Below are 26240 nucleotides of genomic sequence, written 5' to 3'. Positions count from 1 at the left end.
TGGTTGTATAAAAATCCCACCAGAGGACACTACTGGCAGTCAGAAGTGAGTGTGTTGTTAAAGCGAACGGACTGGTAAAATAATGCAGAAGCTCTCTGTTACATTGTTACTGGTCTCGGCGATCTGCTGGACAGGTGTGGCCAGCAGTCCTGCAGTTGGTTCGGTGGTGTCCGAAGATGCCCCAAAAGGTCGTGTGGTTGGTGGCGATCTAGCATCCGTTGGGCAGTTCCCGTATTCCGTTGGTTTGATAACGCATTCGACATCCATCTTTACGGGGCGTTGTGCAGCTTCTTTGATATCAGCCAACTACATCCTAACTGCTGCAAGCTGTGTGCAAAGGTTCGTGTAAAGCAGGAATCGTAGATGATCAGAACTTAATACTAGTCCCTCTCACAGCGCTACATCCGCTTTCGCGTACATTGGAGGACTTCGGATCGACGATCAGTCGGAACCGGGTCGTGAGCGTCTGCTGGTGGAACGCTTCATTCTTCATTCGAGCTTTGTCGAGGGTGGCGAAAACTTCGATGTTGCGCTCGGGGATTTGCCTCGTAGTGTCGCCTTCAACGATCGGATTCGTCCAATCCGGTTACCAAACCGTCGCCAGGTACAGGCATCGTTTGCCGGGCAGCTGGGTACGGTATTTGGATGGGGTCGTTTCGGTTCGGGCATCAGCAATTCCGCCGAGTTACGGTTTGGCCGGTCAGAGATCATAACCAATTTGGCCTGTCGACTTAATCTACCAACGAACACTATAGCAGATGCACATATGTGTACGGACGGTGCGCTTTCCTCGCCATGTGCCGGAGACAATGGAGCACCACTCACGATCATGGACGCGGACGGTATCACCACGCAGGTCGGTGTATTTTCGTTCAACTCGGTGCTGGGCTGTGACGCAGGTCGTGCTGCTGTGTATACACGACTCTCGGCCTACCTGGACTGGATCGGTGCGAACTCGGATGTGATTATTCGGGAAGACTTCTAAGTCGGTAGCTGGCTAAAACTCTCTAATAAATCAATACCGTCGAGTACTTAACTTAGGGTTATCAACAATATTAGTCTATTAAATTTTGTAATACACAACGCTGTATACCAAGATAGGCTTGTCTGGAAGTAAGTTTTCGGTTACATACATCATCTCACGGTCTTTATTCATACAACTACTGCGTCGGAATTGTCTTCTATCCACGTGAGATACTCTGTGATACGCGTATGTACCGATGGCCAGCTACGTTCGCAACCCATCGAAAATCCATACGAATGTACACCGATCAAAATGGTCTGCCCATTCTCGGTAACCGTAACTGGACCACCTTCGTCTCCGATACAAGCAGCACCGGTCCCGGTCGAAGTACAGATGTTGGTCGAGCTAAGATATAGTGGGAAGCTAATCAGACAGCTCGTGTTGGTGATGACACGGGCCCGGAAGTACAGTAGACGACGGACCGGAACGACTTCACCCGTGTTGGATCCCGTCCGTCCCCAGCCGGCTATCGTGGCTTCGTAATTGTTAAACGAATGTCCAATGTACAGACGGCTAGGAAGTTGCGCGATTTGCAAACGTTCACTGAGCTGCGCTGGACGGGAGAGCGTCAGGATGGCTATATCGTTCGAGGTGAAGAAAGAGCTATAGTTCGGGTGTACCAATGCGGACGAGACGGTAATGAAATCCTGCACCGAGGTCATGTCGTAGGCACCGAGCATGGCTGTTATAGTACGATAGCTGCAAAATCGCAACACCCGTCGATTAGAACTAATAATTTCTTTCTGGATACCTTCACTTACCCATCGACACAGTAGGCAGAGGTGAGGATGTGGCGCAGCGAGATTAGTGTACCACCGCAGAAGTAGGTTTGGGAAGGAAACGTCACCAGAATACCCACCGCGAACGGTACATCAGTGGGACCTGCTTCTATCCCATTGTTGATTCGTCTCTCTGGTACGTCCAGCAGCGGATTGCCACAGATTGGAGCGATCAAACAGCAACACACGACACCAGCTAGAAGGAATACAGCCCAACGATTCCACGATGACCCTGCCATGGTTGAACGATGCTCCCCGTCTAAGCTTGCCGGACTACAGCGGACACTAGCGACAGGGAGCGTTCTATTTATGCGTGGAAATTCCCTTTACGCAGAAAGAGTATAACCCAGCTATGGACGTAAGTGATAAGATGATCAGACAGTTTGATGACGATAAAGAGGATTTTATTGCTTCCGAAACAGTACTTGTGATTGATGGTCGATTTACTGCCGAATCAGGGCGTCAGTATTCAGCTCGAGCCAGTTCATGTACTCCGTGAGACGCACATGCACGGCCGGACGGCCACGCTCACAGCGCGACGCAGTGAACACGTGGATTCCGATCAGGAACGTTTCGCCGTTCTCGGTGACCGTCACCGGTGCGCCCTGATCTCCAACGCACGGTGCGCCAGCATCGGTCGAGGAACAAATGTGCGTACTGCGGATATTGTTCAGCAGGAAGGACAACTCGCAGCTCAGGTTCGTGATGACAGGGCTGCGGATGAAGCGAAGATTCGGCATCGGCAGAGGTTCGCCCGTGTTGGTACCAGTTTCACCCCAGCCCGAGATCGTCGTGATGTAGTTGTTGAACGAGTGGCCAATGTACATGCGGCGTGGCAGGTGAATGATTTGGATTTGGTCTACAACGAAGCGTGACTGTTAGTGTGATGTCGTGTGTTGAATCACCTCGGAACTTACCATTCCAGCGTGGCTCACGGGCCAGCGTAAGGATAGCGATGTCGTCCCGATCGAGGAAGGAACTGTAGTCGGGATGCACCCGTATATGAGACACTGGCACAAAGTCCGATGTAGTTGCAATTGTGCTCGCACCCAACATCGCCGTAATGGACGATTGGCCATTCACACAGGATGCCGCCGTCAAGACGTGGGTCGGAGAAATCAGCGCACCGCCACAGAAACTCGTGCCGGACGTAAGAGACACAAGCAATCCGACCGCCCACGGTACATCGGTTGGAGTTGCGATCTGACCATTGTTGATGCGACGTTCCGGTGCGTTCGCCTTTGGATCGTAGAATCGACGCACCTGGCTCCAGTCAACATCCTGCGCTGATCGGATCTCGCCGGACGCCACACACAACACGGTCGCCAGGAACAGCAATGCGCAATACTTTGCCATCTTGCTCGTACTAACAGTAGGTGCACAATGAACTGTAGTCGATGGGAGTTGGCGGGTTTTTAGTTCGAATTGTCCACACCGGAGAATAAAGAACTCATTAACGTGAAGTGTGTGTGGTGGATAATGGTTCGCAGGGGGGATTGTCACAATTGAAGCTTTTCTTTCTTGACATCGGGACGCTTATCGTGATGGTGATTGGACACAAAAACAGGGGCGCATTAAGGAGCCCGTCCATACTATCGCACCATCGTGGTAGCTAATCAATAAGGCTTAATGGCGTAAAGGAGGGGTTTTGCAAATGATTTGACCGGGCAGTTATTTTGAAAGGGAGCAGGTGTGTTTATGTGAAACTTTATCGATAAGGAGCGAGTGATAAAATTTTGCGCCTTGATTGTAAAGCATGATGTGCATTCTAGTCAGGTTTGTTTGTGAAGCAATTTTTTCTAAAGGTGGTCGTATTTAGATTTATAGATTATTATTTACATATATTATTTAGATCTATAATACAAATAAACGTTAATAAAGGCTTATATCAAAATCATAATGCTCTCTTTTATCTTAAATTCTACTGTTACAAGATAGCTAGTAATGAATGCATGCAAGGATGTGGATCGATTGGATGATTGGAATTGTCTCAATCTGATAGCTAATGCACTCTTGATGTGAGAAACCCACATGCAATTAGACGAAATCTTATCAGCGTTGAGTTTGGGTTTGCAACTCTAATTTAAACATAGCTTCACCATCGAAGCCCCAGTTAGTTGCATTCCAAAAGTCACCCCAACCATGCACACACTGCAAGTGATCGTCTTAAGTCTATACTGTTTCGCTGTAATACAAGCAGCTAAAATAATCTCCAGCCCTGATGATATCGACTGGTCTACGGTACGATCGATAAGAGAAAAACCTGGCTATGCTCCCGTCGAGCAAACTTCGAATCGCTCTGAACGCATCCTGAACGGAATTACGGTAGCCCGCGGAGATATTCCTTATGCGGCGGCCATTTTGATCAGTGAGGAGTTTGCCACCTACTTTTGCGGTGGAGCACTAGTATCGGAGCACTTTGTACTGACAGCTGCAACTTGTGTCGATGGGTATGTGGAGTACTAGTAGCATTGTAGCAAATCAATCTATTTCGCCATCGTTTTACAGCGATCGTGATCTATCGATCACGGTTCTGCTAGATGCAGCGCAGATAAACACAGCGGGAGAGTTTATTGCCGTGTCGGAGACTATAGTACATCCGGCGCCGAGTGATCATAATATTGCATTGCTTCGTCTAAATCGTGCTGTTCGACTCAATGGTAAGCAACCGTTATGCCACTGTTGAGGTAGATCCCTAACAATACAAGGATGTGATCTTTTTACAGACAACATTCGTCCTGTCACTCTGCCCAACCGTAGACAACGCACCATGACATTTGTCAATCAGCTGGCATCGATTTCGGGCTGGGGTCGAACTGCGTCCAACACGAACGAAGCGTTGCCGCTGAACAATCTACGAGTGGTGCGTAACCACGTGATGAGCAATTTCAACTGTGGCGTATCCTTTCCGTTTCAAATTTCCGATCAGCACATCTGCATAACGGGTGACAGTGGTAGTGCATGTGCGGGTGACGAGGGTGGACCACTCACAACGGTGGACGTGGTCACGGGACGTACGTTTTTGATTGGCTTGTACTCGTTCACGTCGTTCCTGGGTTGTGGTATGGGTCGTCCGACTGTACATACTCGCATCACGGAATATCTGGATTGGATCGAAGCGAATTCGGACGTGATCATACTGGACAACTGGAATACAAGAGTGGTGTAGAAGTGAAAGAAATAAAGACGGGATTTCGTTTCCATTTTGCACAAAATGATTGTATTTAACGGTCGTCGGCTGATTGTCATCTACGCGCGAATACTAGCTCCAGTGTAGATTTCAATCCAGTTAAGGTAATCCGTGACACGCGTATGCACTGCTGGCCAGCTACGAGTGCAGCCACGGGAGTACGTATACGAATGGATTGCAATCACTGTGGACTGTCCATCATCCTCAACAATTGTCACTGGACCTCCTTCGTCACCCTGAAAGAGTCATAAGAGTCACACATTAAAATCAAATAAGGAGATGCAAAGAACCATCGGATAGTATTCTTACCACACAAGGAGCACCACCGTCCGACGAGGTGCAAACATTGGAGGACCTCAGATAAAGCGGGAAGCTGATCGTGCAGCTAAAGTTCGAGATGACTTGAGATCGGACGGAACGCAGCTGCTGCATCGGAAGTGCCTCGCCAGTGTTGGAAGCCGTTTCACCCCAGCCACTGATTGTGGTCCAAGCGTTGGCGAACGATTCACCTGCCTGTGAACGACGTGGCAGACGTGCAATTTCTATTTGATCTGCAATTCAAACAGGAGGATTGATTAATGGTAGCTCTAAATCAAACCAGACCTCCAATTACCGTTGAATCGAGGCTCCCGGGAAAGGGTCAATATGGCCAAATCGTTCGCTTGGAAAAAGGAACTAAAATCGGGATGAACCCGAACGTGACTGACTAGTATGAAGTCGTGAGCGCGCGTAATGTCACTTGCGCCCAGCAGCGCCGTGATCGACGATTGACCTTCCACACAGGTAGCGGAAGTAAGGACGTGTGTTGCCGAAACTAGCACACCACCGCAGAAGTACGTTCCGTGTTCGACCGAAACCAGCACACCGACAATGTAGGGAATGTCGGTCGGACCTACGATGACGCCATTGTTGATGCGCCCACTTCGGACAGGTGCTGGTAGCGGTTGTACCGGTTTCAGATTATCCAAGAAGCGATTGACGAAGCTGGAGGCACGGTTTGCCTTGAATAGCGGACTTTCCTGCACCGGACGTACCTCGGCCCAGTTGATATCTTCCAGACGCGTAATCGCCGCCTGGGTTAATGCGACAATCGTCACTAATAACACGGTAGCCACTGATAGTAACCTCATCGTTAGTGTGTATTGAATGACTGAACGAGGATTAGCAACTGGCAGGTGTATATATGCAGCTCCCTAGCAGACTTCCCGTCCAACATTACGGTGTTAATCTTATCATTTTGATTTGAAATCTTGGTTGGTCAGCCGATGGAAAAATGGCTTCGAGAAACACCGTTAACGAGTGACGCATTTCGAGAATTAAAAACAAGGCAGGCCTCGCCTTACAACATTCATTCAGGTGTTCGGTTGATACAACTGATAAGGGCGGATGGATTTATTTACGTCGAACATTCGGTACAACTATGGCTCTACAATGGCATCCGAATTCTGCTGGATCCAGTCCAGATACTCCGTGATGCGTGTATGTACTGAAGGACGTCCACGATCGCATCCGAATAGACCGGAGAAGTGGAAGGAGTGAATACCCACGAGCATTGTTCGTCCACTTTCAGTAACCGTCACTGGTCCACCCTCGTCTCCCTGGGAATGACAATGAGATGGAGTTTGCGTTAGTGCACGGTGTGTTCTCTTACTCTGCTAGCAGTTGTACTAAAACTTACATTGCAAGCTCCTCCATTGTCTGTCAGTGTGCAAATGTGCGTACTGCGAATGAATGTGTGGGACAATCCACAGCGCAGGTTGGATGTAACCGCATCGACAGCGAACTGTAGATTCTGGACGGGAATCGGCTCATTTTCCCGACGTCCAGAGTTGCCCCATCCAGAGGTCGTAGCAGCCCAACTGTTGAAATCATTACCAACTTGGCTCCGGCGGGGCAGATCGATCGGGCGGATCGTATCCCGGATTGGAGCTTCTTGTGATAGCGTCAGGATGGCAATATCATCCCGATTGAAGAAGGAACTATAGTTCGGATGTGACAGAATGTTCGACACACCGATGAACTCTTCGACGCGCGTCATGTCGGAGGCACCCAGCAGGACGGTTAGCGTGTTAGAACTGCATAAACCAAATTATTAGTAATGTGGACGTTCCATTCAGTGCTTACCATTCACAAACACACCCGGAAATGCAAACTGCAGCCGTCAGAACATGCCGGCGAGAGATCAGCACACCACTGCAGAAACTGTGTGACGATGAACCGGATATGAGTACACCGGCTGCCCATGGAACCTGTGTTGGAGATGCAATCTGACCGTCGGCTATCCGTCCCGAACGAATCTCATCGTCCGTCAGCGGCGGAAGTCCTTGCTTCGCACGGAAAGCATCAGTTTGCTGCAGAGTGCGTACCAACGACCAATCGATTTGTCGTGGATCGACAGCTATCGAAAGTACCGTGGACAGAACGGCAACGGTAAAGAGTAGTAGGGTTTTCATAGTAGTGACACTGTAATTCAACTATTAGACGTCGCGAACAACTGATCGATTGTCTTCGAAGCTCGGCTCAATTTATGTCTGTGACGGCACATCGGCGTTATCAATGAAAAATGATATCGTCACTCCGTTCCGGTCAGGCAGGTTGATAGAGTGCTATCTACGCAGTAACTTGAATAGTTTTTTCTGTAACTTAGCTTCCTTACAGAAATTTTATGTGTATCAGATAAGATTTTCTTATCAGTCTATCAGTATTTGATACCTATTTTTGTACAGCAGTGCACAACTGTATCACTTCAGGGTTCGGAAAGATTGTATGCAAGTGTCTGAATCAGATAAGCCCAGACCAGACACTTTCAGAGTTAAGCAAGTAAATTTGTGACATACTAACACCGTTTTGCAAAAGACCACAGTCACATCTCGAAACCAATAGTTTGCACGTCCTATTGATACGAGATTGTTGATTTATTAGCATTAGTGAACTTTGTACATTACATCTTACATCGATCGTCCTCGGCGTACTTCGTAGCGACTTTCTAAAAGCAAATCCTTACGAGCAGCCTCACTATTACTGAATGCTGACATCGGTGTTATCCTGGATCCAGCCCAGATATTCGGTGATGCGCGTGTGCACCGCCGATCGTCCACGATCGCACCCGAACAAGCCGGAGAAGTGGAACGAGTGGATTCCCACGAGGAAGGTACGTCCACTTTCCGTAACGGTGACAGGACCTCCTTCATCACCCTGGAAATGGAAATGGATAGTAGTCCGATTGTCAGTTAGATAGGAACCAACCAACTAACTAATCCAGAAAAACTTACATTGCACGGGCCTCCATTATCAGTGGAGGTACAGATGTGCGTGTCGCGGATGAACGTATGCGACAGACCACAGACGAAGTTGGAGTTGACAGAATCCACCACGAAGTGCAGCTCCTGGATAGGGATGGGTTCATTTTCACGACGTCCCGTATTACCCCAGCCAGCGGTCGTAGCAGCCCAGTTGTTGAAGTTATTGCTCGCATCACTCCAGCGTGGCAGATCGATCGGACGGATCGTATCCCGGATCGGTGCTGGGTTCGAAAGCGTCAGGATGGCAATATCATCCCGATTGAAGAAGGAACTATAGTTCGGATGTGCCAAGATGTTCGACACACCGATAAACTCTTCGACGCGCGTCATGTCCGAGGCACCGAGCAGAACGGTTAGCGTGTTGGAACTAGAACGGAGATGAAACTTTCATCACAATTTGCTGCTCACGAGATGGCTTGTACTGCTGCTTACCCAGAAATGCACACAGCAGCGGTGAGGACGAAACGAGGCGAAATCAGCACACCACTGCAGAAGCTGTGCGATGACGAACCGGATATGAGCACACCTACTGCCCACGGGAACTGGGTGGCAGTGGCCATTTGTCCATCGGCAATTCTTGACGAGCGTACCTCATCGTCCGTAAGGGGAGCCAGTCCTTGCTTCGCACGAACGGCATCAGTTTGATGGAGCATACGTACTGCTGACCAGTCGATCGTACGCGGATCTACCGGGGAGGAACATACCGTCCCCAGAAGAACGGCTGCTAGCACAATGAACAACTTCATGATTACCTGTACGCTGGGTGAGAGTTAACTAGGCAAGGGACCGTGCTGTGCAGTCCGTTTTTATAGAACAAGCTTATCACGAATTTTGATTGGAGAAGGATTTGGGTAGGCCCCACGCGTTGTGCGCCAGAACTGCCTTGCTACAGAGATTAAGGGAGCAGGTCGAGAGATTCTGTATATCACGAAAACGATAAGCTAGATTTCACGAATCAATAGGGCTACCTATTTTAAGATATTGGGGGGTAATCTGCATACCCTGTTTTAATATATAGGTACATTCTGCGATTCATTGCTGTACGTGCTATGCGGTGACAACTTATGACACTGAAAAAAAGTGTGAAATTTTCTAGAGATGTTAATAATTTTTACCTTAGGACCAAAATGCTTCATGAAATTTTCTTTCGGACTATCTAATCCCCCGTTTAAAAATGATATCGAAACAGATTTACTTGTTGCAGTTTTCTCTCCACAATTTCTCCATTTATTTGGGAAACATTTATGGTCTAATCACAACATCGGTGTTGTCCTGTATCCAGTCGAGATATTGGGTAACGCGGGTATGTACCGACGATCTGCCTCGATCGCATCCGAAGAGTCCGTCATAGTGGAACGAATGGACTCCGACGATGAACGTCTCTCCGCCCTCAGTAACCCAGACCGGACCACCTTCATCGCCCTGATAAAACATAAGGAAGTAAAATGAAGAACATCCTTTCTTACGCACAATGATCGTTCCATTGGCACAAAACTTACATTGCACGGTCCTCCATTATCAGTGGAGCTGCAGATATTGTCATCACGGATGAAGCTGTGTGAAATGCCACAAACAAAATTGGACACTACCGATCCGGTAGCGAACAGCAGCTGCTGCAGTGGGATAGGTTCGTTGTCCCGGTTACCAGTATTACCCCAGCCGGCTACGGTCGCTGCCCAATCGTTGAACGTAAAGGCCGTGTGGTATCGACGAGGTAAATTGGCCACCTGAACATTCGGTGTAAGATTAGCCTCATGGGACAGCTGCAGTAGGGCAATGTCATCCCTGTTCAGCAGCGAACTATACCCCGGATGAACGATTATGTGCGAAGGAATGTTAAGCACTGGGATGATCTGCTCAATGCGGGTCATATCAGTTGCTCCTAGCAGTACCGTGAACGTGTTGGAGCTGTGTTTTGTAGTAGAACAGAGTTTAGTGCATGTAGGAAAGGATCACAATGTACAGCCATGTCTTACCCAACGACACATGCTGCTGCCGTTAGAACGAAACGGCGAGAAATCAGAGCACCAGCACAGAATGATCGATCGGAGGTGCCCGATATCAGAATTCCCGCCATAAACGGGAACTGGTTGGGACCTGCCACCTGTCCATCGCTGATGCGCGTCGAAGGATCGCGTAAATCAATCGCGAATGCTGCTCCAATAGTACAGCACACAAGGGCAATCCACAACCCAACACCGCAGAGCTTCATCATGATGGATCGTTTCGTTCGAACTACACAAACTCAACTGAGCTAATGTTGTGAATGTTTCGTCCCTGTTTTGTGGTGGGATTTTCCCAAAGAAACAACCAATCATCAGCCATGAAATTCGTTCGTGATCGACCATAAAAGACCATAAAGTCGAACCCTTTTGTTGCTATTTTATTCAATTTATTGCCAACACAGATAAGATAAAGGATCAACGGTCGCTTAAGTCCGGATTAGCCACTGCAATGACGTACGGCGATACCTCCCCCACGTAGCACCCCAATCTGTAATGGGTGCGAGCAATATCTTCGATGTAGTGACCGATGGTTTTACGTTCTGATTACTGCGTCCGAGTTCCCGTCAATCCAGTTGAGATAATTGCTAAGACGCACATGTACCGCGGAACGTCCACGATCGCACCCAAACAGACCGCTGTAGTGGAACGAATGCATTCCGATCACGATCGGTTCACCGGCTTCCGTTATTGTTACGGGACCTCCATCGTCACCCTTTAGAGTAAAGAATCGCAGTATTACAAGATACTGTATTGATTGCAAAACGGACCAATATACCTACATTGCAAGGACCTCCAACGTCTCCGGAGGTGCAGATATGATCATCACGAATGAAGTTGTGAGACAATCCGCACACAGTGTTGCTGATCACCGGCGTCCGGATGTAATGAAGGTTCGGAATCGGAATGGGCTCGTTGTCACGGTTTCCCGTATTTCCCCAGCCACTGACCGTGGTTCCGAAGCCGTTAAACGAATTGCCCATATGCGACCAGCGAGGCAGGTTAGCCACCTGAATATAGTCGTTCAACGGAGTTGGACGTTCCATCGTCAGAATAGCTAGATCGTCCCGATTCAACAACGAGCTATAGTTGGGATGGACCAGAATGTTTGCTACACCGATAAACTCTTGGATGCGTGTCATATCGCTAGCGCCTAGAAGTACCGTCAGAGTTGGGTTGCTGTAAAAAGAGGAGTAGCTTAAACAACATTGCAACAGAACCGGATATAAGCTTTACCTCGATACACAACTAGCTGTCGTAAGGACGTGCGTTGGAGAAATCAAAATGCCGGCACAGAACGAATGGGCCGATGAGCCAGAAATCAAAATGCCAACGATGTAGGGAACGGCACGAGGATCGCTAAGCTCGCCGCCGGTAATACGGGAATTGGGTTGCAACTCCTGCGACACATCACCGATGGCCATCGCACCACCGGCAACAAACACAGAGAACACTAGCAACTTGAACATGGTCGGTTCAGCGTTTCGTTGGACACTGGGAAGTGTTCGGATGTAGAGTGGTTTTCGGGCATCTGCTAACATTGCTACCCCGCGATAAGTAGATGTGAAGTTATCTTTTGATAAGGTACGAAAAAGTTTGAGTATTGCTATGTTTCATTACGTACGGGTCGTTGCAGCTTGTAAAGAAACCAGAATCATGTGCAACCCCGGAAGCTTGTCTTAGAAACTTTGCCCCCCCTAGCACGACCAACGATGCATTGTATTTTCTATTTAATTTGAATTGTAAACAGGTAATTAATACCTGAGGTGTTTTGAGATGGTTCTTGATTTAGACTGAGAAATTTAATTGGTATTGTTTGATAAGTAAATACACTCTAACGTTGTTATCTTTTTGTACTGTTTTTGTACTGTACTTTAGTTGCTTTTGCTCTGATTTTTTTCTAAACGCGAATATAATAAATAAGATGGAAATTACTGATTACTTTAATTTGTAGTCTTTAAAAATAATTATTTCAAAATACGAAACATGTGCTCGAATAAAAATTCAAACTGATCGAAATCGTTCGGAAAAACTGCGTGTACTCGATTATTCGTGCTTGACGCAGGGAGTTTTCTACTGCTGGCTTAATGGTTTGTGTTTTATTGGAATTGAATACTGTGTGAAACACTGTGTTTGTTTAAAGTAGCTCAAATTATAATTGTAGTACTATTAAAACTCTATTAAATTAAAATGGTTTTGTGTTAGCCTTACCCCTAGCGTTCGAAAAAGTCAGATTCTCTCTCTCGCTCTCTCGCCTCTCTAACTGTGTGTTGTTTGTGTTGCGCATGAATAGAACACAGCCGTAAACGGTGTGCGACTCAGCTCGGTGGATGCTTCTGTAGTTGTGAGCAAACGCCGCTCACAGTCATTCGAGCAGCCCTAGCGAACGGACGTGCGTGCGGTGCGTTCGTGCCTCGCTCCGAATGTTTTGCTTAGAACAGTAATATTTTAGGTATATGCAAGCAGCTAATCGAACTGTGCCGAATACAAAACCAGTTCGCTTAAATCGAAGGGATTGTGTGCCAATCGTCCACCACAGGACAAGCTGTCCGCGGGTGCGTTTGATGTTTGCAGTGTGACTCTGTGTTCACCGTCTGTCTAGGGTCGGCAAAGGGCTTTGGTGCGCGCGGTGATTCGTGTAGTGATGGCTGTGTAGTGGCATTGTTTAACAGCTCGCGTCGCGATTAGAATTCGACGAAAAATCCGCGATAACACACCCCTGAATTTTGTTGGCTTAATTCTGTCTGCTGGTGGTGTTGTTGGTGTTGGTGGTGGTGGCGGTCGTGGCAAGTGCGGTGGGTGGTGTGCGTTCTGTTTGCAAAGGGCTCTCTTGATCCTTGTGTCGGTGGTCGTTGGAAAAGTTGAATGAAAAGTGCACCAGTAAGTGCAGGCGTGTAGAAAAGCATAATCTGCATCCGGTGAATATGTGAAGTGCGTTTTTAGCTTTTTCACTAGCGGAGGTCCATCCATTCTTTTGGGCTTCTTTGTTTAGTGTGTGCAGAGGTGTGAGAGCGAGCGAAAAGCTGTACAAAGATACAGAGAAAGAGAGAGAAAGCTAGAGCGAGCGAGCAGTGCACAAATACACCGCAAGAGAGCAGCGGAGTGCGTGAGAGCGAAAGAGCGAGAGAGGCGCTAGATGTCTACGAAACAGAAGATACACTAGCAGAAGGGAAAACAGCGAACAGCAGCCAACGACCGCGTAAGTTCTACATTTTTCTTCTTAAATTAAATGACAGGAAAAACAGTGGAAAACTAATGTAAAGACTAATGTAAAGTTTCCGCGTTTTGGCGTAAAAATTCGTCCCACGTTTTAGCAGTAGTGGTAGTAGTAGCCGTACGTTGTATTCCGATGCACACACAACATGCGCATTTTGGTGACTGCATCCAGAAGAGCGGCACGCACAAATTGGGCCAGGGAGTGTTTTCTATGCTGCTTTTCGAATTTCGTCTTGGCTTGGTGTTACTCATACTTGTTTACCTGTCCCGCAGCATAGCCAGCGCCAAGCAGCGTATATATCGCGTTGAAACCGGTTTCGGGGGAATGGGAAAGTAGCAAACAACAACAGCAACATTACAAACGCACCGAGTAGAACATGTCGCCGTTCTTGAAGAGATCAGTATTTTCCACGTCCTTAAATAAGTTACAGCAACAGCTCATAAATTTGTATTACCCCTTGTTTTCCTTCTGGTTTGGTCTCTTTGTTTTGCTCGGTTGCCCAAAGACTTGACATCCGTAAAATTGTCTTATGTGTAACTGTTCTCCAATTGGTTTCGTAAATTAATCATTTAGTTTATGCTATATTATGTTAATTTATCTGATATGTTGTGGCTTTTCATCTATATATTTGTTATGAAAAATTGAATTCAATTCGCATGTTTTTGTTCGTGCATTGATATAGCTAGTACACAACAAAATTAGGAGAGACCAATCTAGTCTCGTCTAATCGGTATAAGTTGGACACCGCGGATTATTTAAATTAGAAGTTAGCACCCATGTGTTCTATAGTCGGAGTCTGTGATGTATCTAAAACTCCATTCAGCTGAATCTTTCATAGCCTCAATATCGCCTCGCTCTTCTCTAGCGGCAGTTAACCTTTTTGCACCGATATGGTGTAACTTAGCACAGTCATAAACTGATCCTACAAATTCCAATTCCCCGGTCGTTACGCTAGAAGTGAGTTTAGATTATTCTACCCCTTTACGGCCACCTCCAGACGCTACGGCTACCGTCGAACCTTGAACCAACAAAGTTTCATACGAATCCGTCCTCCAATATCGATGAATCTGCTTCCGCTCCATCGGTTAATTGGTTTCAATTTTACGATTTTATTGAGCAAAGTGTGCCGGTACTTTTGGGATATAGTTTACGTAGTTCAATAAACTGATGCCTCCAACAGGCCAGGCGAGGTTCTTCATTTCACAATATTAAATCCACCACCAGCGCAGTGCAGCGGTCATGAGAGACCGAAAAGAACAACATCCGTTCTACTCGAGGTTAATTTAGGAAGCGCCTTTAGTGTCATGAACATTCGGAACATTGCCAATGCTAAACATGAGTGTGATGTTTTCGTCACGGAAGTATGACATGATGGATTAAACTTGATGGCGCAGTAATATGAAACACCGCTTGGACAGGCGTTTGCTGGATAGCCTATTATTCATTTGATTGAATTAATTATTATAGTGTTTTTATTCGTATAAGCGAATTGAATCCATTTCCATAGACTTGTTATACTTCCTGGCATAGTGATTTGGGTTTTCATTGAAAATGTTATTAATATGCATTATTTTCAAGTAAAGTTTTTGTTTCCTTAAACGTTTTGGAACGCATTGCGACGTGGAAGCGTGAAATCTTACCAGCGGGTATTGGCATCGAAAAACCATCGGTGTGAAAACGTGTTGAACTGTTCAAAAATTTAACAAGCCAATGAGAATCGTTTTGAATTTTTCATGTACCCTTCAGGAGGAGTGTTGAGAGTAACACAAAAAATGAGGAATAAAGTGGGCTGATAGTGGAATTGGATCGGCAACACGTTTGTGGTTGGTTTGAGCAATCAACACATTTAAAAAAAACAAGAACTGTAGGAAGGAACAACGAAAACGGTGACTAACCAATATCCGAAAAAAGGTTTCAATATTTCGGTGCAGTATAGTTGTGTCAGCAAAGCTCAACTACTTGAAAGTGTTTGATAGTATCCATTTTATCGGTACACCCAATTACTACACAGTGTCCTTGATTACATTCTAATGCTTAGTAAATGAAGACGCATGCAGAAAGGGCTGTTCCCTCCTCATGTTATGCCATTAAATCGTTTGCACAAAAGATCACGTAAAGCTAGAGTGATTTGAAATATTAAAACAGACAGTGCTAATCGGGGTTTCATGCTTCAGTTTGCCAAGATAAGTCCCGGTGGAATTATTGGATTTCGGGGTCCAACTTTATAAATGTGCAGTACTGCGTTTAGGTACTGGAACTCGACAGCATTCTCGTAACGCAGCAAACAAAGGACGAGAAATGGAGACTGTTATGGCGCAAAACCACCCAACACAGCATTATGGAACTCCAAATGTGTTGACCTGATTTTGGTGTTCCCCTAGCAGCAGCAGCAGCAGTAGTAAGTCGGTTTGAATGAGAAGTGTTGAAGGACACAGTTAGTTTTTTCTTATTTTGGGGATTTGCCCTGAAGGTCGTCTGTAAGATGCTTTTCGTATGCACCAGCACGGTATTTTCTTTGTTGATAGCAAGAACGAAAACTACTGCCAATGAGAAGGGCCGATCCTGGTCATGGCACCATAAAGTTCCACACAATGGAATCGATCGAACGCCATTCGATTTTTTTTACGAATTATGTGATTTTAGTACACTTCTATGCCGTATATTTAGTATTCTTTCACGTAGTATAACTCACTTAAGGTGATTTAATTTTCCTCAATGATTAAACTGTCCCTAGACAACATCTTTTTTTCTCACAAGTTCGCACAAAAGAAAAGAAGAAATATCAATTTCGCAAGTGTTTGTGCGTGACTCGTACTGTTTATGGTGTTTCATTTCCCGTTTGACGGCGATCATTATAATCCAAAGATCCGTTGATCGTTTCCATGCGATTATATCAACACACGCCAATGTGCGCTTCAGTTTGGCACCGGCTCAACCATCGTGAACCGGAAAGCGTATGCCCCCTTTCAACCAAACTTGTCCCGTCCGCCCCGAGAAGCACCATCCCCCAGTGCCCGATGATCTCCAGCCAGGCGGAAACTGGCCGTGTTGGAGGTTATGTTGTACCATTGTTTGTCTAGTGGTGCTTTTTGTTTTCCAAACTACCCTTTCGCCGGATAACGCTGCTGCCCCACAAGTCCCCATCGGAATGGCTTGCGGGGTCGGGGTGATACTCATTTCGAAAGGTTGATTTAGAACCTACTGGGTTGACTGGGTTGTTTGGAAACACGCGGGCCGTGCTGTGTCCGCTCGGCGTATGTGCACGGGTTCTGTCTTCCGGGGTACGAAACAGCCCGCGGACGGTACGTACGTTCCGGGTTGGGGTTTTAGTCTGTTTGGAAAATTTCGTTCTTTTCCGGGCTTTGTAGCGAGATAGCCGTGGACAGCCCATGGGGTGGACATGTGATCGGGAAGTCGTGTGATAACGAGGGCGTGCTGACGGTGCTTGGGTAGCCAAAGGGAAATTGTAAATAACGTCACAATTGTCATGGAGCTTCCCGCTGGGTTATGGACGGTGCAACAGCACTTCACTATTTGCCGTAAGGCCCTGCTAAAGCGCAATGGTGCAACCACGCATGTGTGTTGTTTACTGGCACTTTGAGAAGGTAAAGTTATCAGTCTTTTTCCGACTCATCGCAGCGTGTGGAAAGGGTCCCCTTTTTTAGTTGTTTGTTGTTTTCAAACAGTTGGACACGAGCTTGAATTTTAAGCGCTCCTCTACGCGATGCTGCTGTGTTAACCACTGTCATCGATGCTGAAAACATTGTTGAAATAGTTGCACTCGTTTTGTGATACTGTTATCTACATCACGTTCGTTTTCACGTTGATATGTTATGTTTTAATACTATCTTTTAAGAAACAACTTTCACAGTTCACAGAAAAATATGTAAATTCCGAAGTTAGTAAAATGTTCGCCTCATTTACTTTGAAAACGGTAAATTTTTGCAGACAAGGTTCGTATTTTTTTGCTCTCTTTGTTCGTGCACAGCCAATAGCATGGCCTGTTGATTTTTAAGGATAATTGGCCGCGCACATTGAGCATTAAAGAGTGATGTAATTTTACTCCGAAAAAAAAAACAGCCCCGAACATGAGCGCCACAAACTCAGAACACGCAACCATTAGGCCGTAAACGCATCAAGAATGCGCAGGCTCAGCAGTTTCTGTTCCTTTCTGTGGCCATCCATCAATTAGTGCCATTAGCATTAAAACCGTTGTTTTTAGTGCGTATAGGTATGTCTTTTTTGTTGCTGTTTTACTTTCATGTTCGGATGAGCTTTTGGAGGGCAGGTTAATGTGGTGCATGTGTGTGGCTTGGCCGTTCGACATTAACATTCAGGCCCAACCATTCGCTTACGGTTTCATTATTTTGGCCAACGACGCTGATGGTCAATCCGGTTCTGGGGGAGGGTTGTTCGCCTGACCATGGCATTGGGGAATTGATGGTGCCAAACTTGCTTTTGTGTGCCACCACCATGGTTTTGGTGACATTGTTACCGGTTAAGGTAAATTGGAATGGAAATAGCTTAGCTCGTGAAAAAACATAAAGGACAGTTTCATGGGTTTCCGGAAAGAAGAAATTCTGGTTTGTTTTCGTCCATGTGTGGATAATAAAATGTTGAAATTGGGGTATTAAAAGTTCCCCCTAAAAATATATTGTTATTTTTCGTTTAAAGTAAAATTGGGATATTTAAGATTGGAAGTAGGAGATCTTCGCTATGGACAATCGTCTACCCTTCTTTTGGACCGCCAGACAAATCGGTTATGATGTATGTTTGCTGCCGTCGTAAGAATGTGTGATCATAACTCTGAAGAGAACTCTTAACCTGGAACAGGTTTTCTACGCCATCTCAGCAACATTCACTCCCCATTGAATTGAGAGTCGCGGACAGATAAAAAAGATATTCCCATCGCTTCGAGGCTAAGACGAGTGGGGGTTGCTTGCAATGGCTAAACCGCTTTCCACAACCGGGAAAAAGTGTGCCAACTAAGCAGCTGAGAACAACCTTTTACTACACCCCGAGAGTTAGCAGGACGGGACGCCATCTTGTTCACACTCGACACTAATCGTCCGGCCACTTTCAAGCTGAACTCTTCAAACTTCTCGGCACTTCTGCGGGTGTGCTGTGTGTCGGAAGTGTGTCAGTGGGAAGATGGCCGATGGGAAGAGTAGGGTTTTTTGTGTGCGCCTACAAGGGGCTACAAGACCCCCTAGAGACGTGCTTCTTAAACACGAAGTGCACAAAAACGGTACCTTTTCCCATATCAGAGAGAAGACACAATGGCGTAGAATGTGCTTTGGTAGAATGATCCATCTTCGATCCTGTCATGGACAATGTTCATTAGCCTTTTTCTACCATTTTTCCGATCGTCCTTCGAACAAATGTATCGAAATGGAGGATTTGCAATACAAGCTTCATCACCGCCGGGCACGTTTCGTTGCAGCAGGTCTAGCCCAGTTCCAGACTACAAAGACAAACGCCCATCCCAAAGACAGTGAAAAAAAGAAAAGCATCCAGGGCATTGACGTCTCCTGCATGTCGCCTTCATTACGCTTTCCGACCACGTGTCGTAGCTTGTTTTCCCGCTGCGCGTTTCTTTCTTCTCCCTCCGCACAATTCTTGGGTGGTGGTGCAATTCTCGTGTGCGCTTTGTGGCCCGAAGAAACCTGGCAATGACTGCAGAAAGATGATGCCGTTAATGATGATTAACGTAACTGTTCTTAAACCTGCTCTGCCGTGTGTATGAGTCAACCGTAACGCGTAAAGAGGAAGAGGGCAAAGTGAAGAACATGCCAAGAAATGGCATCACACAACCTTAAAAGACATCTTCCTGTTTGGCCCAATGTTTCGTTCGGTGACTCATTGGCTCGGTGCGTGTGCCTTGAGATGGTAGAACGCCCGAAATAGACACTTTGACCGAATTTTCACGCATCCACGAAGGGATGACGGATTCATTGATCGATGCACAATTGTATGCATTTCGTGTGCTACACGCCCGCAACTGTCTGCCTGACGGGGCGCTACTGACTGTTGACATGGTTCCGTTCGAAGCCGCGTTCATTTTGCCATGGCTTTAAGCCTTCGCGTTTTTTTTTGTTCCGGGGGAGCGGAGTGTTTATACCACTTTTCTCGCTTCAATTTTTGCACTGCTTCAGTTTTTCATTTCTTTTCATGCATCACAGGCACACTTTAACAGGGAGTGGATCGCGTGTTACAACCCCTGCATGTGGCTGGGGATAATTTAAAATGCCCTTCCGAATAGAATGAGACCAACGCGGTGGTGGGGTGACCGAAGTGGGCCAGCAGCAATCAGGGCGAGAGTAGTTGGTAGTGGATGTGTAGTGCAGGGTCTTGTTTGGCCAATATCAAAATGGACGGCAGGGCTTCGCCATTCCATTAGGGTCTCCCTCTGCAAACGGTCCTCTGCAGCTGCTGCTGCTGCTATACGTATACCAGGAGGGCATGTACAAAATGGGTCTAATTTTACTGTTCCCTTGAGCCGCAGCCATTACTTCGTGCTCTGGGGGTTGTATTACACATGAAGGGTCTTGAAGGGCGGGGGTGAACTGTACTTTCTGTAGAGCAAGTGTAGAATTTGTAAATGATGACGAGGCGTATAATGGCGACCGGTCATTTACCCTTTGATGGAATAATGCGCCCTAGCGGGAATCGTTGGTACGGGTTCTACAAAGACTCTAGGTTAGTAGTTTTAGTCGTCCAAAGTAACACATTACCCATGGATTCTCAAATGTTGCCTAGAAGATTGCTTCTAGTTCGGAACTCTGTTTTTTGAAGTTTCATTTGTTAATACAAAGCCATCAGGATTTATTGTAATTGACGCTAAAATTGTAAGGCAATCGAATTTAGTTTCAGGAGTTGTGTGTAGAAATTCTAAGGATATATGATGTTACAACTACATACATAGTCCTCAAAAGTGTCGTGACATATTTTATAGAAGATACAGTTTACATATCATCTATTTCGTTTGTCTAAAACGTTGACAGTTTTGCGATATCAAATGAAAACTCCCGTGTATTGGGAAATGGTATGAAATGCATGAAGCTAAATTAATTCTTCTATGCCTATTGTCCTCTTCCCGATTGCTATCGCACTACAATGTACGTTAGATAATAGAGCCGACGATTGCAGCTACTGTGCAACAAAAGTGCATGGCAACAATGCAAGGTGCATATTCTGATGGAAGTGGAAAACAGAGACCTTAAAAGAGATTAAATGAAGCCTGGCATGATATTGTGTGTGTATGTGTAGTGCTCAGGGAAGGGACGGACAGAGGGTTCGTGTAAATTCTATTGTACCGTGGTTCATCGTTCGCTAAGAACCGTGTTTAGCAGGCTGGCTGGCTGACACGATCTCGCTTGGGAAGGGCGTGTTGGTAATGGCGAAGAGAATGGGTGGTGTGTATGTGTACTTAAAATCTCAGCTGAATGCGGATATTTAGTTTTACCTTGGATGTACTACGCAAGCAAACGCCGAGGGTAGGTGTGGAGCCAGGGAAGTGCATTTTGCAATTGCAATTCTTCTTTTTGTCCGGTGTGAAGGTAATTGAGAGAAAAAAACGTTGTACACGGTAATGCCCTGTTACGACTTCTTGAAAGCATTGATAAATATATCCCTTAATTTTGTATCAGTTTAATTTCTTTTTTACAAGATTTATTCTATCACACACATGACATAACTCTTAAATCGCATTGTGTGTTCGTGATAGAACGGTTTCTATGATTAATGCATTACAGTGGAATAAGTATTTCGAACAAAGAAAGCTTGTTGTTTGCGGTATAGGGATAAGTGTCGACCTTAAACCTCATACATCATACGCTGCGGACACATTGGCCGATACTAATCTCCTCGCTTCGATAAGAGTGGCTTCTAGGAACCGTAAGCCTCCGGTGCAAATGGTTGTTTTCAAAAAGGCTTCTGCGTGAATCCGCAGCCAGATGACTTTGTGTGACATCTGTGGAAAAATAGAACACACCGGATGCTCTGGACTGTGGAAGCATCTTGCGTGCGAGAATTGAACCGAGCTGTCATATATTTCTCAGCTTTTCTATGCGATAAAACGTGTTTCGCATTCGCAAATGCAATGGCAATGGCCCATAATCGGATCACATTGGGTTATGTTTTCCACAAGTAGCGAAAATGCTGTGACCGTGTTAAATGCTAACGTGTGGCTAAAAAATCGATCGATTCATTATTATCTCCGCTGGGAAGAGGCACACGAAATCACTGCAGTGAGTTTTAACAGCGAACGGTAACGCGTAATCTCACACACCAGCCTTTTATGGACTCGGTGCTGCTGCGGAACAGTGTGCCGCCTTGTTGTGTGGCGCTACACCGTTGACAGAATTGTGTCAATCGAGAATCTGTGTTTTTTTGTTTTTGGTGTGTGGCTAAAACGCACCGAAAATCGATCGAGCTCTGTTCGTTGCGCTTTGGAATGGTCCCTCTGGGCCAGGGGAGGGATTGTGTTTTTGCAAACCGATTTCAGAATATCCGAGATACGCAACCACCCTCCTTGACGGCGCCATACCAGCCTATCGTTTGGTACTGCGGCAGTGGAGCAGCAAGAACGCCATTGGGGGGTTGATGGTCAAGCAGTAAATTTATTTCGCTTCGTGTCGTGCTGCGTTATATTGGTCAGTTATATTGGTTTCAACCCTCCCCCATTCGTGTGGAAGCGAAGAGACCAGAGTACGGCAGCAGCTGAAAAGAAGGTCAACAGAATTCAATTGCTGTGGATCATTACCCACCCGAAAGTGCATTTGAGCAGTGAAATGTGCATCTCGTAGTGGTGTGCGCTTCCCTAGACAAAACCATTTTAATAGTATTGGCGGTAAACGTTGATGGATACATTTTATCCATTTGCTGCTCTCGTAGCCGTGGTTCAGCCGTTGCCACTGGACAGAATAATGCCCAGCAATGGTTTCGCTGTTAGAATCTCGATACGGTTTCGTGTCTTGTGTTGCTTGTGTTTGTCGAAGCGTAGCATAACGGAATCGACATCAATTGACATTAAGTTGTTCGAATGAGGGGGTAGTAGCAGCGCAGACGACACGGACGATCTAGTCTGGTTGTGGTTAGCACTGTGTTGGTGCTTTAATAAAATTCCACCAGCTGGTTCATGGGGCAGTCTGATGACCGTGCATTACTTCATTTTTACTATGATTATGGTTATATCATAGTTATTAAAGAAACTATAGCGGTGACTGTGTTTTGTATTCATCTTTGTATCAAAGTTGTCTTGATGAGATTTTAAGGAGTCATACGTAAACGACTATGGGCACAATAACGTGGAAGTGGTGTTTTGAGGTGTTAATTTTATGAATGAAATCTTTGGTGTTGTTGAGCCGATGTTAGAAGAATGATCTTCCCCAGTCGGGGTTTGTTATACTCTCATTTTAAAGTGAGCGAACGAATTGAAGAATGTCTCTAGGAATGTTTGGCGATACAATTTGTGTGTTGTTACGAGTTATTAGCTAAGTTAACTAATGAACAAAATAAAGAATATAATTTCAAAATTAAATAGCTGACCTATGCAGAAGCATACAATTGCTTTCTTTTTCCTTCAAATCGCTAGGTTTAACATTCTACCTTGTTCCTGCTAATTGCATGTGAAAATATTTACCCCATTCCCGTTGAAGGTCGTTCATAAACTGTGCAAATTCAGGGCATGTCTTGTCTCTCGCCATAATTTCACTTTATAACTTCTTCGACTGCAACTTTTTGGGGTTGAAAAATCAAATATCTTCACGTCCGACGGGGGCTGCTTCTGCTGTTGCGCTACTATTACACCCGCTGGATTGTTGATGAAGCACTCACTTGATTCGTGGGTAGCGTCTGAAAGTGCAAGTGCGAAAATGGCAGCGATCATCTCGGTACACAAACATCCTCACTGCATCTCTCTCCCATCCCGGTTTAGGCCAGCCGCCTTTGTCCGATGGCAAGCGTTGCATTTAAGTTTAATTATAAATTCACTCGTTTCCGGTGCTTGGTCTTGCCGTTGTGTTACTTCGCGCCGAGGCACGACGATGTTTTGGAGGAGAGTCTTTTGTGTGCCAAAGTGAGCATAACGAACGCAAATAATATTAGCGAAACCCATGCACAGTGGGGTGGCAGACGCCGGCAAGGTGCACCGGACGCCCCCCCCCCCCCCCCCGGCACGGTTCGGGAAATTTTGCACGGCGTGGAAAATTCGCTCGTCATGCGAACTGACTCCAGGGCGTTGATAAGGTATTGCACACAAGTGAGTGATCGTGGAGATAGTGGATGGAAAATTGGTAAAGCACACGGGGCCGGTTTGATTTATATCCGAGCGCTCTGTATGCAAAGTTGTTAGTGACACAGAGTAGGGTGGGCGAATGGGTGTGTGTTATGCTTCGTTGGATGTAATTGAATGCTAAGCTCAATTATAGCGCACACGGAAAGCGAGGAAAAGGAAGCGAGCTGGCATAGAAAATAAACAAAAAAAAAGAAAGAGGAAAATATGCACCGAAGAGCGCTCGGAGTGCAGGAAAAGCGTAGTGCTGCTACGGAGCTCGGCAAATTATAAGATTCCGGTGGGCATTTTGTTGGGACGAACGAGCTGATGGTATTTTGTTGCTGCTGAAATCAAACCCGGTCGAAGCGTGATGTAATTGAAAATTGGCAAAATTAAAATGGCATAAAAGCGTACGGTGTTTGCTATGCTGTAAAGCTGCATGGGAAGTATCTGACGGAGGTGAAGATTGCACTGTTTGTAGCTTTCTTTCGTTGTATTGTATTTAGGGTGTCTATTAATAGGCCCATTTCCTTTGCTAACATAATCGACTGACATAACAGGTTTTATTGAATTGTAATGGAATGGAATGGCATTCACGTTCAATGTGAGTCAGTAGGCTAGAGTGAAGTTACATTTGTAGAGAGGTCGTTGAAATAATAGATAGTGATAGTTGATGATATTTGAGCGACAAAATGAATAAACTGATGGTGGTGTCTCTTAGGTGCACCATTTAGTGCTCAATATTTGAAAGAACAAAACCTCAAATAAGTCGTGCAACGTTGGCTTTGTCTTTTTGCTTGGGAATTCCAACTCCCTTTGTGGAGTTTTTAAGAGCATAAATGTGTGTCTCTTGTGCGATACGATACTACCACAGCGAACTTTTATATTCACACATTTTGATAGCCGTTTGTTTCTTGATCGTCCGATTGAGTCATGCTATGGTAATGGATCGTATGGTGCAATTCCGTCCCTCAACATGGCTGAGTCTGTGAGTGGGTCGTTGCTATTTAGTACCGAACCGAGGAAACTACCGTAGTTCACTTCTACCCTGGCATCCAGTTGGTAGGCGTTGCTCTAAAGAGTAACGCTGGTTGCGAATAGCACGGCAAAAGGCAACAAAGGTTGTAGCGTTGGGGAGCAAAACCAAAACTGAAAGTCAGTTTACGGCGAATACACCTAGCGTTGGAAGGAGCTTTAGTTCGCCAACGGAAATTGTACTGAACACCGCGTACCAGTTGACCTTGGGCCAAACTGAGGCTAAGCCTTCTTACCTTTGGGGGTTTGCGTTTTTGGTATGCTTGCCCATCCGATCTTCTCCAGTTAATTGCTGTTTTACCCTCAAATCTGTTGTTTCCTTCAATGACGAAGCTTCTCTAAGGGTGGTTTTCCGTCGAAGGCATGCCGTCAATGATCATTAGCAGCAACAAATTGCCGGTGCGCGGTTGCATTAAATTGCTGGGTTACGCTTATTCGCCGGCCATCCTTGGACGTTATTTGCATGTCGTGTTGATGAAACATAAATTTGACGAAATTAGTGCCCGAACGAGCTGTTGATTTGTTGGTGGTGGATTGCAAGCTTAGTCGATTGATCTGTGCTTGTAGCATAACAAACGGGACAAGAAGAGGTATTCCAGAATGGTCAACATCGGTGATTGTGGCGCTAGCGGACTAATAGTTTCTTCCATTATTTGTTAATGCAGCACTTGATTTCCATTTCTAATTCAGCAAATTTGCTCACGTTTTCGGGTACGGGTCACAGAATCTTTCATTTGCATATTGCTGGGTGTACCTTTTTTTCTTCTGTAAGCGAACGTGCGTGTGTGTGTCCCTAATCTTTGTTGTGCTCTGCAGTGTAATTAACAACCTACCCCCGGGGTACGACGAGCATAAATTTTGTGCTGAGTGGTAGGCGGACAAAGCTCAAAACAAGGACCCGAAAAAATGCCAACGGACAATTTTGGCTGTCGGTAATCCTTTAGAGATGATCGGCAAAAGTGATTGTTAAACCCCAAGTGCCGCATAGGAGGTTGAAATCTGAGAACAGCATGATCATAAGAGCTGCTCATAAAACCGGGTAAGATCTCACGCACACTTTTGCGGCCTCGAACATGAGCATACGTAAAGGTACCTTTCCCCGGCCATGCACGTGTAGAGTTTACAGCCGACCTTCCAGAGTAGGATCTCAACCTTTACCACATGTTTGGGACCGTCTCGGCGGGTAAAACCGAATGTTTACCGACCGAACATGTTTGAGTGTGTTTACGTGATATAGACCCTAGCCGCATATTGCACACCCTGGCAAAGTGTTGTGGTAGATAATGTTCAAGCGCCTCTGCCTGGTTTTGATGCTGTACGCCATTGGACGCTGAACGGGGATAAAGATAATGGAATTGAATTCGGGTTGTTTAAAGCGAAAGATATGCTTCGACCATATGCCCTACGCTCTGTT

At 45.9% G+C, this 26240-nt stretch overlaps 8 protein-coding genes across 12 annotated transcripts in view; 3 read left to right on the top strand and 5 right to left on the bottom strand.

The window, feature by feature from the left end:
- The first annotated feature begins 82 nt into the window (after positions 1-82).
- On the top strand, positions 83-985 carry LOC128304542 (collagenase-like). Its single transcript, XM_053041734.1, has 2 exons — positions 83-339; positions 397-985. The coding sequence occupies exons 1-2, from the start codon at positions 83-85 to the stop codon at positions 983-985; spliced, it is 846 nt and encodes a 281-aa protein (XP_052897694.1).
- A 167-nt stretch (positions 986-1152) lies between these two features.
- On the bottom strand, positions 1153-3159 carry LOC128303106 (transmembrane protease serine 9-like). Its single transcript, XM_053039961.1, has 4 exons — positions 2721-3159; positions 2251-2662; positions 1786-2106; positions 1153-1723 (listed from the first exon to the last, which is right to left on the bottom strand). The coding sequence occupies exons 1-4, from the start codon at positions 3157-3159 to the stop codon at positions 1153-1155; spliced, it is 1743 nt and encodes a 580-aa protein (XP_052895921.1).
- A 786-nt stretch (positions 3160-3945) lies between these two features.
- LOC128303105 (collagenase-like) lies at positions 3946-4972 on the top strand. The gene is made up of 3 exons (XM_053039960.1): positions 3946-4253; positions 4312-4463; positions 4530-4972. Exons 1-3 carry the CDS (start codon positions 3946-3948, stop codon positions 4970-4972), a joined length of 903 nt encoding a protein of 300 aa, XP_052895920.1.
- Positions 4973-5052: 80 nt separating this feature from the next.
- LOC128304471 (serine protease 1-like) lies at positions 5053-6123 on the bottom strand. Its single transcript, XM_053041662.1, has 3 exons — positions 5607-6123; positions 5303-5544; positions 5053-5229 (listed from the first exon to the last, which is right to left on the bottom strand). The coding sequence occupies exons 1-3, from the start codon at positions 6121-6123 to the stop codon at positions 5053-5055; spliced, it is 936 nt and encodes a 311-aa protein (XP_052897622.1).
- Positions 6124-6411: 288 nt separating this feature from the next.
- On the bottom strand, positions 6412-9041 carry LOC128303102 (transmembrane protease serine 9-like). Its single transcript, XM_053039956.1, has 6 exons — positions 8728-9041; positions 8266-8662; positions 8016-8188; positions 7133-7456; positions 6672-7068; positions 6412-6591 (listed from the first exon to the last, which is right to left on the bottom strand). The coding sequence occupies exons 1-6, from the start codon at positions 9039-9041 to the stop codon at positions 6412-6414; spliced, it is 1785 nt and encodes a 594-aa protein (XP_052895916.1).
- Positions 9042-9537: 496 nt separating this feature from the next.
- On the bottom strand, positions 9538-10507 carry LOC128304165 (brachyurin-like). Its single transcript, XM_053041318.1, has 3 exons — positions 10272-10507; positions 9795-10203; positions 9538-9717 (listed from the first exon to the last, which is right to left on the bottom strand). The coding sequence occupies exons 1-3, from the start codon at positions 10505-10507 to the stop codon at positions 9538-9540; spliced, it is 825 nt and encodes a 274-aa protein (XP_052897278.1).
- A 326-nt stretch (positions 10508-10833) lies between these two features.
- LOC128304457 (chymotrypsin-C-like) lies at positions 10834-11776 on the bottom strand. The gene is made up of 3 exons (XM_053041648.1): positions 11535-11776; positions 11081-11477; positions 10834-11013 (listed from the first exon to the last, which is right to left on the bottom strand). The coding sequence occupies exons 1-3, from the start codon at positions 11765-11767 to the stop codon at positions 10834-10836; spliced, it is 810 nt and encodes a 269-aa protein (XP_052897608.1). The 5' UTR covers positions 11768-11776.
- A 1383-nt stretch (positions 11777-13159) lies between these two features.
- LOC128301479 (prominin-like protein) overlaps positions 13160-26240 on the top strand; it is a 37603-nt gene continuing 24522 nt past the window's right edge. For all 5 annotated transcript variants that reach the window (XR_008287345.1, XM_053037984.1, XM_053037986.1 and 2 more), the window contains exon 1: positions 13160-13497. The gene's annotated coding sequence lies outside the window, so the exon portion shown is untranslated. The remainder of the gene's footprint in view (positions 13498-26240) is intronic.

This window comes from Anopheles moucheti, chromosome 3, assembly GCF_943734755.1.
Source record: "Anopheles moucheti chromosome 3, idAnoMoucSN_F20_07, whole genome shotgun sequence".
Taxonomy (NCBI): Eukaryota; Metazoa; Arthropoda; class Insecta; order Diptera; family Culicidae; genus Anopheles; species Anopheles moucheti.
Note: the sequence above shows the minus strand (reverse complement) of the source record. Positions and strands in the feature narration are given on the sequence as shown.

Bases quoted from the DNA above. Each gene is read 5' to 3' on its own strand.
- LOC128304542 (XM_053041734.1), top strand. From the start codon at position 83: ATGCAGAAGCTCTCTGTTACATTGTTACTGGTCTCGGCGATCTGCTGG. The intron at 340-396 runs GTTCGTGTAAAG...TCCCTCTCACAG, and splicing joins GCTGCAAGCTGTGTGCAAAG to CGCTACATCCGCTTTCGCGT.
- LOC128303106 (XM_053039961.1), bottom strand. From the start codon at position 3,159: ATGGCAAAGTATTGCGCATTGCTGTTCCTGGCGACCGTGTTGTGTGTG. The intron at 2,663-2,720 runs GTAAGTTCCGAG...GCTTCGTTGTAG, and splicing joins CCGTGAGCCACGCTGGAATG to ACCAAATCCAAATCATTCAC. The intron at 1,724-1,785 runs GTAAGTGAAGGT...GCGATTTTGCAG, and splicing joins TCTGCCTACTGTGTCGATGG to CTATCGTACTATAACAGCCA.
- LOC128303105 (XM_053039960.1), top strand. From the start codon at position 3,946: ATGCACACACTGCAAGTGATCGTCTTAAGTCTATACTGTTTCGCTGTA. The intron at 4,254-4,311 runs GTATGTGGAGTA...ATCGTTTTACAG, and splicing joins GCTGCAACTTGTGTCGATGG to CGATCGTGATCTATCGATCA. The intron at 4,464-4,529 runs GTAAGCAACCGT...ATCTTTTTACAG, and splicing joins TCGTGCTGTTCGACTCAATG to ACAACATTCGTCCTGTCACT.
- LOC128304471 (XM_053041662.1), bottom strand. From the start codon at position 6,123: ATGAGGTTACTATCAGTGGCTACCGTGTTATTAGTGACGATTGTCGCA. The intron at 5,545-5,606 runs GTAATTGGAGGT...TTTGAATTGCAG, and splicing joins CCGGGAGCCTCGATTCAACG to ATCAAATAGAAATTGCACGT. The intron at 5,230-5,302 runs GTAAGAATACTA...TGACTCTTTCAG, and splicing joins ACGGTGGTGCTCCTTGTGTG to GGTGACGAAGGAGGTCCAGT.
- LOC128303102 (XM_053039956.1), bottom strand. From the start codon at position 9,041: ATGAAGTTGTTCATTGTGCTAGCAGCCGTTCTTCTGGGGACGGTATGT. The intron at 8,189-8,265 runs GTAAGTTTTTCT...TTCCATTTCCAG, and splicing joins ATAATGGAGGCCCGTGCAAT to GGTGATGAAGGAGGTCCTGT. The intron at 7,457-8,015 runs GTAATAGTGAGG...GTTGAATTACAG, and splicing joins AACACCGATGTCAGCATTCA to TGTCACTACTATGAAAACCC.
- LOC128304165 (XM_053041318.1), bottom strand. From the start codon at position 10,507: ATGAAGCTCTGCGGTGTTGGGTTGTGGATTGCCCTTGTGTGCTGTACT. The intron at 10,204-10,271 runs GTAAGACATGGC...TACAAAACACAG, and splicing joins GCAGCAGCATGTGTCGTTGG to CTCCAACACGTTCACGGTAC. The intron at 9,718-9,794 runs GTAAGTTTTGTG...ATGTTTTATCAG, and splicing joins ATAATGGAGGACCGTGCAAT to GGCGATGAAGGTGGTCCGGT.
- LOC128304457 (XM_053041648.1), bottom strand. From the start codon at position 11,767: ATGTTCAAGTTGCTAGTGTTCTCTGTGTTTGTTGCCGGTGGTGCGATG. The intron at 11,478-11,534 runs GTAAAGCTTATA...CTCTTTTTACAG, and splicing joins ACAGCTAGTTGTGTATCGAG to CAACCCAACTCTGACGGTAC. The intron at 11,014-11,080 runs GTAGGTATATTG...TTTACTCTAAAG, and splicing joins ACGTTGGAGGTCCTTGCAAT to GGTGACGATGGAGGTCCCGT.